This window comes from Archocentrus centrarchus, chromosome 17 (assembly GCF_007364275.1).
Source record: "Archocentrus centrarchus isolate MPI-CPG fArcCen1 chromosome 17, fArcCen1, whole genome shotgun sequence".
Lineage (NCBI taxonomy): Eukaryota > Metazoa > Chordata > Actinopteri > Cichliformes > Cichlidae > Archocentrus > Archocentrus centrarchus.
In genome coordinates this window covers 12,358,386-12,371,459 of record NC_044362.1, presented here as the reverse complement: position 1 = coordinate 12,371,459, position 13,074 = coordinate 12,358,386, and the positions used below count along the sequence as shown (strand labels likewise).

General features: G+C 41.0%; 1 protein-coding gene across 2 annotated transcripts in view; it reads left to right on the top strand.

The window, feature by feature from the left end:
* Nucleotides 1–1,340: 1,340 nt before the first annotated feature.
* The window catches only part of kcnn1a (potassium intermediate/small conductance calcium-activated channel, subfamily N, member 1a), a 57,705-nt gene continuing 45,971 nt past the window's right edge, over nt 1,341–13,074 (top strand). Inside the window, exon 1 of one of the 2 annotated variants that reach the window (XM_030752929.1) lies at nt 1,341–2,633. In XM_030752929.1, coding sequence (XP_030608789.1) covers nt 1,341–2,633 — 1,293 coding nt within the window. Of the gene's footprint in view, nt 2,634–8,068; nt 8,159–13,074 lie in introns of those variants that run through there. The other variant, XM_030752930.1, reaches the window with a different exon arrangement.

Here is a 13,074-nt window from a genome sequence, read left to right as displayed (position 1 = left end):
GTTCAAACTTTTGACTGTTACTGTACTTACTTACTTAGAAAACCACTAGTTCTATTGTAAATTTGAACCAGAGGAACAAATTTTAAAGGTCTTAGTAAATCAAAGGGGTATTTCCCAACGTTGGTCTTTTTTAGAATGAAATTCTCTCTTTGTGTTACTCTCCCTCCTTCACAGCTCAGCCAGGAGCACTGCATAGAAATACAGAGAGATGTTTGCCGTTTACCCTACAACGTTTTACAAGTACTGACACGTGGAATACTTTTTAAGTCTGCATATGGCCTATTTTTAATAGACAGACTTAAAAAAAAAACTGAACTTATCATTTATTTCAAGTTTTCTATTACTGGATGAATAATCCTCACAGCTGCACGACACCAACAGACATTTGATGGACAGTCCTCTGGCCACTTGACACCCCAACAAGTATGGGCTATTTTAGTAATGCGTGTCCTAACTCCTCCAGCACCAGTGCCGTCTGCGCCCAGCCCCTCACTGTCTTCATCTAGCCGATTCCCTCACAGCTGTGACAGTGAAGCCTTTACAATGTTTTAGTGAGCGCAAGCAACAGCTGCGAGCAGCGCGTCACACACAGCAGCCTGCGAGGTGACTGCGGGCTCTGAATGCAGCACCCATTCTTAACATTTCTGCCTGGTAATACAAAAACCGGGTATATAAATTATTAAATTCCATACCGCAAGGCTTGTGCTGTATAGCATGAGGTAATCGGCTACACGCCTGTTGATTTTACGTTTTTTTTTTTTTTTTTTCATGGACCAACAAGTGGAAATGTGTTTTGCAAACAGAAAAAAAAATGGTTTCCCTCGTGATTTTTGAGATGCTGATACTTTATGGACAACCAACAGTGAGGGAAGGTAATCATTTAGAGTTGGTCATAAATTATAGTGACGTTCAGGATATATGTGGACAAAGCATCGTGTTGGATATGGGTGACGTAGCAGTAAAAAGTGATTTCTGATTAAACGAGGCGGTTATTGCAACATTGACAAACTCGATGTATTAGGTCCGCAGTGGCTTAACATGATCGACCCGTCAGTGTGCAGGATTTAAACACCTTTCTGCATAGTCCCATTCTTGTAATAGGCCAATCTTTAACACCAAGGAGTGATCGATCTGCTGCAACCTGTGCGCATGGCAGGGAATGAACCGATATCGAGTCGAAGGCGGTGTTTTGGCTGTATAGTGACGTTTTAAGGCAGGTCTTGGTCAAACCTACCAATGATACAAGTCGGTCCTATTCTGCTGGGACTGATCGCAATGAACGGGTGTCGGAGCTCTGCACGGCAAAGGAGCAACCACAGCGAGACGAGGCGATCAAGGGGATGCGGCATCGGTACGCGGGAGCTGTCCATCAGCACCAAATCCCCGACGAAAACCAAGGAAACAGCAAGCAGAGCCGAGACCAAGTCGCGCCTGTTTTCAGCCTGCCGCCCCCGCCCTCTTCTCACCACCGAGACCGCACTTCGACCACCGCCGCTCATCGCCAGAGCCTCCAGGAACTCCCCTGTCTGAGCCAGCCCTCTCGGAGACCTGTTCACAGCGGCGACCCTCTACCTCTGGCGAGCTACGACACCACCCAGCGACCTTCACACCAAGGCAGTGAACCTAGCACCGGGCAGCCGGCACACCTGCACCAGGATCCCTGGGCCCCGACCGGCTCTCAGCTGCAGCAGCCTCCGCCGCCGCAGTCGGAGAAGCAGCCCGTTTTTCCAAGCTGCCACTGCAGTTTTTCAGAGCAGGAGGCGAGCTTTTCTCAAAATCAACCCCATCCTTTCCAACCTCTCCCACCGCATCCCTCCCCACCTATTCCGCCGCCTATTCCGCCGCCACCAACGTCGTCCTCTTCCTCTCTTCTCTTTTCCCGGGAATCTAAAAGGGGGGATCGTCTCCGAAGGAGTGCCAGTAATTACCAACAGGCAAGCATCGTGGAACGCTGCAGGGGAGGAGGAGGAGGAGCAGGAGGGCACCGAGACCACAGGCAGTTGTTGCAGCAACAGCAGCAGCAGCAGCAACAGCAGCAACAGCACTGTCATTTAAGACTCCAACAGAAGGACCCCTCCCCTGAAGAAATCCGTGCAAACTCACAGAAAGGGCGCTCTTTAAATGTATGCGAGTCAACCGAGGCTAGGAGAGCATTCGAGTTTCAGACTCAGGACCTGCAGCAGCAGCAGCAACAACAGCAGCAGCAGCAACAGATCCCACAATTACGAGCGCAGCAACAGCTACTGGTGGGGAGCAGCTTGCCTATCAACTACTGCGCCAGCGACTCAGGAGAGCTATGTAGGACTCACCAGGCTCCACTGCTGCAAAAGCAAGAGCAGCAGCAGCGGCAGCAGCGGCAGCAAGGCGCACTGGGGCTCTGTCCCCAGCGTCCGCAGCACTGTGAACAAGACCGCAATAAGTCTGGGAGGATCACCGCGCAAGGAGATCAGGCGCAACCACATAACCGCGACTCCCGAGTAACCCCCCCGGTAACACAACAGGCATACGCGGGGAACTCGTCCGCAACCGGCAGCAACAGCAGCAAAGACAGCCCCAACTACGGCTCGAGCTATCACCTGTGGCCCGAGAGCCCACATAAAGGAGAGGAGAGGATACGCATAGACCTCCACAAGGTAGATTGTTTTCTTCACATTTTATTATGCGATTTCGGAGACAGCTTCAAATGACAAACCAAACTGCTCTTAATGTTTTCATTGAATGACCACGCCTGTGATATGATTTTGATAGAAAACAGTAACCTACGTGTATGGTGCGCGCACACATATTATGTGTGTATGCAAGGTAGGGGGGCATCTGAATCGTCATTCAGTCTCCTATTAGGCAGCTTTACCAGAACACATGTAACTACCGCACATGTAACCAACTGTATGTTTCTTAGCTTAGCTTTCGTAGCCTATTTCTTTCGTTTGGTCACACAAGCATCCGCATGCACGTACACAAAACCGCGATGGGGGAACGCACACTCGCGCGCACACACACCTGTTCCATGTTGCAACGTTGTTTTAGGTAGGAGACTAGAAATATTCAAATGGCGCTGCCCGGCAGCTGAATCAGAAGCAGAGGGTTTGTGGTTTCCACAGAACGCGGGGACATTTTCATATTTTGGTTCTCAGACACTAGACTCAAGAGCTCAGCTTAATTTTATTAGGCCCGTACCTGGCACTGTGCGCACACTCACTTCATAGATTGCTGCATGTTCTGCTTGCAGAGATGCCTCTCTTAATAACCACAACGCAACGACAGTAAAAGGACTAAATATGTAGTATTTTTGATTTAAAAAAAAAGTCAGTTATTGCATCTGACAACAGATGACAAATCTAGCGGTCGGATATGATGATTGGGTAAGGAAAAAAAAACATATAAGGGACATCACTGAAAGTAAAAGTGAGTTAAAACATCCCCAAACAAAATGACATCAGAAGTGAAGGTGAAAACAAGCAGAATGTATGTTAGCATGTATGTGTGAAATGAGAAGGAAAAAAAAAAAGGTATGGGGAAATTTAAAGCACTATGAATATTTCTTGATCCAGTGAGCCTTGAGCATGTCATGTACATTTGTACAAAAGTTCCTGATAAAACGGTGACTCGGTGTTCTTTAGGCTACTCAAAGCTGGAGAGCAAATAGTTTTAGTATAATTTGGGTCATAAAGAAAAGAAGTCAGAAAAAGATAAAAAAAAGTGGAAAGTGTTAAAATGGATTGTTGATGATAATGATTGCTGATGATGTTCCCCCACAGCACACTGAGTGCTCTTTTAAAAGTGCCACGATAATACTCACTGAAAAATGCATTTGTTGAAAAAAGGCTGATCGTGGTGATGGACCTTTGAGTTTTTTTGGTTTTTTTTTTGCTGTTTTAAAATTATTTTTAAGTTAGTTACCACCTTTGCTGTTGCTTCCCCTCCTTCAGCATTCCTTCCCATTGCTGTCAAGGTGAAGTTTTTACAAGACAGGGAAGAAAAAAGAACAGGAGGCACTGATGAGGGTGCACCAGCATCTAAATATCACCAACAGACTCCTTTTTAAAATGCCACAGCTGTTTTCTGGGGCTGAGCTGGCACCAGTTGCAAAAGGTGTTATATCGAACCACCTTGACATGACTGTTCTGAACTTGGCTCGATTTTGGAGCGTCAGCAAAACGTCCAAAAATGACCAAGTGGCTGCAGGAAAGTAAACTTTTTTCCTTGAAGTTAAAAACTTCAAAGTATGCTGCTAAGAAGAAAAAAGTAGGGAAAGTCAAGAATAGCATAGCTAACTCTTTTAGTTGCATAATATTACAGTTGTTTGTATGTCTATGTACGTACTATAGAGCCTGCTTTGATCTCCAAATCCCTAAATTAGGAGAAGTATGATGAGAAGTATGATGAGAAGTATGATGAGAAGTATGATGGTTGACTCCAGTGCTGCTGATGGCTTCACTGCATCATAGATGAAGTTACAGGTGGACACATTGTTCACCAGGTATCAGTTGTCTTTGGTTAGTTAGTTAAACATTAATGTGAATCACAAACAAGTAAGCAAGAATGGAAAACACAACGTTTGTGAAGAATATAAGAATGTTGTGAAACATTATCTCAGTATAATAGTAAATGAGCCCATATAGTGTAAAAACTCATTATAAAGATTAAATGAACAATAGTCCAAGTGCATGCTCATTACTGTGTAAAGAATCTGGGATTTGAATAAGCTCTGAGAATGTTCTGTCTTTAAAATCCTTTGCCAACGTGATATTGAATGATTTCGATGGCCACAGAGGAATCAAAAGCTTTAAAATGGTCTGAGGTGTCTGCACATAGTAGGACACCAGTCATGACTGCAGAAGTCTCAGAACTGGAAGGAAGATGAATGCGATAAACTTTGTGCACTCTCAAAAATAATCAAAATGCCATTATGCATTGTAATTATCCCCATTTGTATGCAGCTTTCCAGCATGTAATTGGCACTGTGAACAAGACATTTATTATCACACAACTATTAAACAATCCCGTTTCAATCATGAAAATGCAAATGAGGACCAAAAAAAAAAAGAAAAAAAAAAAAGAAAAAGTCGTTGAAGTGCTGCTATCTATGACAGACTGCTTAAGTAACAACCTTTTCCACTTGCTCAGGCTGACCATGCCAAGTATTTTGGTACAGCGAGAAATGCTTATCTATCCACAGATGTTTGTGGGATCGTGGTTACATCTTATTGACTCACCCTTAATGAGAAGGCCCGTACCCCCCCTCACCCATTTGAAATCCCTTAAACAAAACACTTGTGACAGAACAAGCCTGATAAAGTGTATACGATTACAGTATCCCACAGCACACCCTGAAACTCAATAGCCATCCCACTGAACTGATGGCGGGTAGTACGATATTGTGTCCTGCCTCAATAACATTGTGCTTTGAAAGCTGCATTGCTGCTTCTATTGTGCTGGGCTGTGTAAGTACTCTAATGCCTGCCACTTACTGCTATGGTGATATTCCCTGCAGGGAAATCGTAGCACATAAACACCAGGGGATTTGCTTTTTTTTGACAAGTTTTTTTTTTTTTTTTGAGTATAAACAGACACTGTCTTTAGCTGACACCTGTGATTAATCAGGTTACAGTCTATCAGATTTGGTGCCATCCAGAGCCAGAAAGTAAAATCTGAAATCTAAAATGTAATAAAAATACATGCAAGGCTTTACATGCAGTGGCAAAGAAATGCATCAAAAAAAGAAGTGGGCTTCCTTTTTTTTTGCACATTTTTTTTTATTATATTAATATGGCTTCTGTCTCTTGTTGGAACACCGTAGGTGATATGTGGGAGCACAAGCCGGGGGAATCCTTCCTGGCACAGTCATAAAGCATTTTAGTACAGCATCTAGAACTGTTATCGCCAGTTTGTAGATTACTGCACAGTTAATTTATACCTTTTAAAAATAATATTACTTGTAAAAAAAAAAATGTATATATATATATATATATATATATATATATATATATATATATATATATATATATATATATATATATATATATATATATATATATATATATATATATATATATATAGCATAACATCATTGTTTGAATCTTTGTTTCTTTGACTGTTTGTTAGCAGGCTTTGTGTAAATTTTTTACAAGAAGTGAAACTTAAAAGATGAATTTTTGAAGCCAATCTGAGTCTGGAACTTGATCCAAGATTTCTTTGAAAGGATTTTTTTATGATTGCAAGATAGGACAGAATTAAACATTTCATGGCGTGTCATCACAAACAGCTTCCAGCTCAAATCAGATTGAAATAAGAAAAAATTGTGAGATACAGTTTTGATGTTCGCAAGAAAAGACCATCCAGATCCAAGTATCTTTCTGGATTCAAGGACTCAATTGATGCATGGAGTGGAGGGAATTTTCAGACTAGTGAAGGTATGCTGTCTTATTATTTTACCAATTTATTTTTCACTGCCTAATTTTATGGCTTGACTAATTGTACGGGTTTTAATGAAAACAGACACAAACCTACAGTTTCCAAGGCAGTCTGATCGATATAGGATTTTTTTCAGCCAATATTTGGCCAACAATTTGGTGATTCAAGAATCCGATATTCCGATACATCAGCTGATACACAAAACATAAATAAATTTCGCTAATATCTGTTATGTGTAGTTATTTATTTTGCTTATGCTCTGCTTGACTCTGCTTGGATCAGCTGGTCTTCTTCCTGGCATTCTAAATGCCTGATCCCAATAGCGAAGTTGCAGAGTGGACAAATTATGCAACATCAACAACCATAACACGGTCGAAGGGTGTTTCTCCTGTTTCTTCTTTACTTTTTTAAAATTTCATTTATTGTTCATTATAAATACTGATAACAATACATCAGCAAATAACTAAACTCGGTTGGGCTCTAATTTTCGAGGACCTAATCTGAATGTTTAACAGCTGATCAGCAGTCAAACGCTAAGTCACGTCCTACTCAGCCTACCTCAGCCTACCCGACAGCCCACGATCAGTTTAAGACTGAATTAAAAAAAAAGAAGCCAGTAATAATAATAAGTAGATCTAGGGTTAAAAGAAGAAGAAATAAAAAATATTGATAGCCTGGTGCCATTTTTCTCTCTTTGACCTGTCGCATCACACGTTTGCTGGATGCAACAGGCCTGCTCTGCTGTACTGTAGTTGTGTGTGTATATGTGTGTGTCAGGCGAGTGGCAGCCCACGTTTCAGGAGAACATAAGGTTGTATGTGTCACTGCAGAATGGATGGCTTGAAAGAGGAGGAAAGCTATTACCGTAAAACCTTTTGTGCAGCTCCTGCCAAACGGCGGTCCAACATGGTTATAATCACTCTATATGATCTAGGTCAACACAGTATATATCAAAGTGCCACTTGCAACCAACTTAGTGTCTCGTTGATGCTGTCTGGAGGATTTACCATGGCTGTGTTTGTAAAAGCTTTGAACAGTAGCACGTGAATGATTGTTTCCTTAAGAGAAGGCGAGAAAACATTTGATTCTCTCGACGGTGCTTTTCTCCATTTGAAGCTTCTTGTTCAACATCTAATTTTTCTCCTTTCCAGGCCTTCAATTTTTCTTGGAACTGAGATTGTTTATTTCTTATTGAACCCTACCACTTGTGCTCTTGAGCTGTCTAAATTAAGGAAATGTTGCAGTAATTCAGCTTCTGGCTCTCTTTAAAAAAAAAACAACAACAAAAAACTAGTTTACCTTATCATTGTGTGCGTGTGCGTGTGTTTGTGTTGGCTCCGTAATAACGCTGAGGTAACGCTGTCTGCTGGAACTCGAAACAATTGATGTAGACAGATCTGCTTACAGCATTATGATTTACTGGCAGGCTTATGCCAGGAGAAACATTATGTTGATTTAAACTTTCTCTATCGGTCATCTCCCCGCTGTTGTTACAGGGCCTCCGTTTGTTTTGCTCTCATTAGGGGAACATGTTTCCACTGGCTTCTGCGTTAGAGGGCTAGCCAACACCTTCAAAGTAAACACACCCCGCAGAACAATTAAATGCCAGAGAAGGAGCAGATCCTAACTCGCATCTGAAGGAGTGGCACTGCTGTATATCTCTGATAAAACTGTATGAAGTGTGGTAGTTGTGGAGCAGTGGAAGCCTCTTAGTTTTGGCTGCAGCTGGCAAAATACACAGGCAGTAAGTATGAACATGAAGCTCTTTTAATAATTGATTGTTGTTTTCCTTATTTTTTTTTTTTTTGTATGCTGTGTTTAAGTGCTGTGCTGCACTCCTGCTCTGAAATAGATTTGTGTTACCATGTGTGTTGCTATGGAGAGATCAGCCTAGTATTGTGTAGCAGATTCTCTCCGGGTTACTGGGTTTGGTCAAGGAATCATGTGCAGAACAAGACTGTCTTTTAGATTTACAAGTCATTTCACACTTGTCTTTACTACACGCAACACACACGTACAGCATTGTTTGCACATGACACCCAGACACACGCAAATGCATGTACACACAGACACACACACACATTTACACTGTAGCATAGCCCACACAAACACTGACATTACTGTAAGAGGTGCTCAAATAGTGCTCCACTTGATATAGTTCATTCGCATTTCATTTGAGTGAGCCTGCACAAGGAGAGGTGTATTGAATTACTTGTGGTCCAGTTGAACACAAAGAGTGGAAAGAAAGCGTGTTGGGGGTTTCCTCAGTCGCCTCACTTCTTACCACGAGTAGAGCCTCGGCATGTTTTCACTCTGTCAGCCGCCAGTGCAGTTTGCAGCTCGGCTGTTCGACCTTTCGTGATGCTTTCTTTTTCTAATGGTTGCTGTAGCTTAAAAATTAATTTTCTAAAACTCTGTCACGTGCCAAGCCCCCACCATGGCTCTTTGCTTAATAAATGACCGCAGTTAATTTATATGGTAATTCCTGTGAGATGCTAGCCAAGTGATGCCAGGCATATAATGTATCACTGCAATGCATATGTTTTATGGCTAATTAGGTTATTGATCTCAGGCTGGTCCTGCATTAGGCCATGATCACAACACAAAAGAGTATTAAAGTATGAGTAATGCAGCCCTGAGCAGTTATTTGTCATTCATTACAATGCTGCAAAGATGCAGATGTACAGTGATGGTTTATACTGTATGTGTGCACGGCCGCAGGTGTGTGCACATGCGTCCCTCTACATATCTTTGAATAGTGTTGAAATGTAAGCTCACTGAGTCATTTCAATATTGCCTGCTGGCTGTTTTCAAATGTTTGTTAAACACAGTGTTTGGAAGGAGTGCAGAGTGCAATAATGAGATGTGAAAGATGTGTGATTTCATCATGCTTTGCTCGCACAATCCACTAACGCTTTGCTCACAACCTGCCCTTGAAAATTCAAGTTTGGAAAGCTTCTCTCGCCATTGTGAAAATCTGCATGATGTTTGCTTTGCATGTCAGTGTGTGCGCTCTCCTGGTGCATGTGAATACCGCTCCGCCGCTCTCACTCAGTATCGTCACCCTCGTAAAATAATGGCCTAACTCTTTTTTTTTTTTTTCGGAAAAGACAAAAAAAAAACTGAACCAAACATTGAAAATATGATGATTCAGGTAAAAAAATAAGACTTTTGTTAAAAAATAACTTAGGCCATTATTTTGAGAGGGTGACAATACGCTTTTTTCTCCTTCTCATCAGGTCTTTTTGCCCCCAGGTCAGAGTTTGACTGTCGACCCCTTGAGCTACACTACTTAATTTACAGAACATGATACACAACCCATTTCCCTGCACTATTCATTCACAGCCTCCTCTGGCCACTGATAAATATGCAGTGAAGACAAAAAAGCAGATCTGCAACTAGTCAGCTGCACCCTGCAGTTAGCCGTTTATAGATAATGTGAGTACTATTTGTTACCTTTATGCAAACAAGGATGTTCCTTTGGGAATAAAAAAAATGATGCAAGCATCTAATCAGGAAGCCTCTGTGTGTTTGTGTGTACTATACTGTGTGCGCATGTGTGTAATACACACAAATTACTGACTACGTGTGTGTGTGTGTGTGTGTGTGTGTGTGCGTGCATGCTTTACTATTTCCAGCTTTAGTGGCTCTTCTCCAACATGCAAGCTTTACAAATTGAAAGAGAATACAAGCTGAATGAAGCTGCTTTCCTTTGTTACCTCAAATCACCTAGCTGGAGAATATGAAATAGCTGTCATAGATAACACAAGCTGCAGAGAAACAGCTTCTCCACTGGGCATTTCTCTGGTATATGTGTGCATGCTCTGCTGCATGTTCTGTGTTTGTGCTTGGTTTAAGTATTAAGGGGAAGAGAGTGTGCGAATGAGTGGGAGGATAGCTTTAGTTTATCATTATCATGTGCGTACCACAGTCATTGCCTTAACTGGAAAAGGTGACATTAATTCTTTTCCAGCTTCTTGTCATGAAGAATAGCATATTATCCAGGAATCCTCCACTGTATCACTGCACTGTAGTCTTAGCCAGAAATGCTTTCTTGTTTGAGTCATAGCTTGCTTAATTATGCATCTGCAGTAGTCTTTAGAAGGAGGATGTGTTAATGGCTTTTGGATTTGGGTTACATTACTTTTGCTGTTGAATTAGCAAATACAGTACTGTGCAAAAGTCTTGAGGCACCCCTCATTTATTTATATTTTGCTGGGAAAATGGGAAATAGGTGCTGCGATTTATTGAAATGTGCAAACATAAATGGAAATACAGTATATAAGGCAAAAACAGAGTCTGCACATTTCTAAGAAGCTTGAAAATCAATATTTGGTATGGCCACCTTTATTCTTCAGTATAGTTTGAACTCTTTGAGGCAGTTTTCTTGTCATTTCTTTGAGTAGTCGTCAGGAATAGTCTTGAAGGACATTCAGAGCTCTTCTTTGGATGTTGGCTGCATTTTGTTCTGTTCTCTGTCAGCATGATGTTATGTTGAGGTCTGGGCTCTGCGGAGGCCAATCCATGGCTGATAGTGTTCCACTGTGTTTTGCTATCGTGTTTTTCTATGCTTTTACTGGCAGTGTGTCTGGGATAACTGTCGTGCTGAAAAATGAAGCTGTTTCCAATCAGATGCTTCCTAGATAGTATTTCATGGTGGATCAAATTCTGACAATATTTTTTATGTGTTCATTTTATTTCATCAGTTTTGACAAGATCCCCAGCACCACTGAACCAGAAATTTCAAATGTGGATTCATCACTCCATCAGACCTGTTGCCACTGATTTTTCAGCCAGTTCTTGTGTAATGTGGCATACCTCAACCTTTTCTCCCTGTTTCCCTTCCTTAAGAATGACAGCATCTTGACAGCTGTAGCTCTCAGGTCCTATGTCAGGTCTTTGCTGGATTTTTTCCAATTTCTTAAGGACATGACGTTCATCTGCCGTTCATCGGCTGTAGATAGTGTTTTTTTTAGGCCTGTTACTTCTTTTGTCCTCCACTTGCCCAATTTCCTCAATGTTTTTCAAGGACACACTGCACATCATGCTGAGCTATGCCAAGTTTTTGGCTAACAGCTCTTTGGGATTCACCTTGTTGGTGCAAAAATACAATTTTTTTTTCCAAGTCCAACTGTGTTATCTTTGGCATTTTTTGCAGATTCAACCAAAGAAATGGGATCAAATTATGTGTTTTTATTTGCCCAAAGATACAATTTAAAATTGGTTCTTTGCTAAGTTGTCCGCAATGTGTAGGCACAACACTGGTTCATCCTTTGAATTTGGTGCCTTTTTTATTCTTGAATGATTCATACTGCAGGTCACTGTTAAGTGGCTTAACAAACAAAAAACATTCCTATGCTTTTATTTATCAAATCTATTCAAGTAATTCAATATTTTTTATATAGCGCCAAATCATAACAAACAGTTGCCTCAAGGCGATTCAAATCTAGTTTTGAATTTTCAGCTTCATTATTGCTTTATCAGAAATATAACCTTACTTGATATTAGGGCTGAATGATTTGGGGGATAACAAAAAAAAGTCTAATTTGTAATTTTTCTGAATGATATTGCAACTGTGATTCCAGTCCAGTTCAACATTCAGAGTGTAATAGATTTATAACATGAGATGGAGCATTATCACAGGAGATGACATCAAAAGATGGAGATATGAACATAAATGTTCAATTTGTCAGTATTTTTTAATGTTAAGACAAACTGAAGTTATCCAGGAAGCTGTAATACTGTTTTAAGTCTTTGGGTTAGCCCAGCAGTTAGGTTAGCTTAGCCTAGCTTACGCGTGCTGCTATTATGGAAGACATGTTACATTTTCCCTGAGTTAAATGTACATGTTGTTGTTGGGTGTATATGCGGTCATCTTGGGTCTCTTCTGATTGGTGAGTGTGACTTTCATACAAGAAAGAGGGAATGAATGTAAAACCATAAACTGCATGTTTTAAGCATGGATCAGGTGTGCTCTGTAAAGTGTAGGCTAACTGCATAGTATCAAACTGCAATTCTGATTTCAAATCAGTTAACCCTACTTCATATATGATTTTTTTTTTTTTTTTTAATCGGTGAGCCTAATGCAGAAAAGTCATCTAGAAATTGTGTCATCACACAGTTTGTCCAGCAGAGACTCCTACTTCATTATTTACAACCAATGTTGTAATGTATTAAATATTACTCATCACTTTTTTGACTAATTCTCGGGACAAAGTAATTTGTTACATTACTTTTGCGTTATTCTGTCACATGGCCTGAGAGGCATTGTGCATTGTCACATAATTACCAGTTGCAAGCCCACACTGACACAAACCCCTTTTTTTGCTGTTTAAGAACTAACACAAAGCCAACAGCAAAGTTCAAAACCAGCCCAAAGAGCACTTTCCAGCCGTGCTGTACCTAGAACTGCACGTAGTGATGTGTTACACCCAACACTGTTTCCATTTAGGGTTGTGCCATATCATACCCTCCATGATAATACTGGTATAAACTTGGTATATGGTATAAATATATGGTATAAAATTTTATCTGATAAAAAGTGTCATATCTTGAAATTAATGATATAGCAACACCATGCATAAACATTCCCTACTGTGCACAACGTAACACAGGTACGGACATGTCTGAAAACAATAGCCACATGTCAGTCTGCAGTCA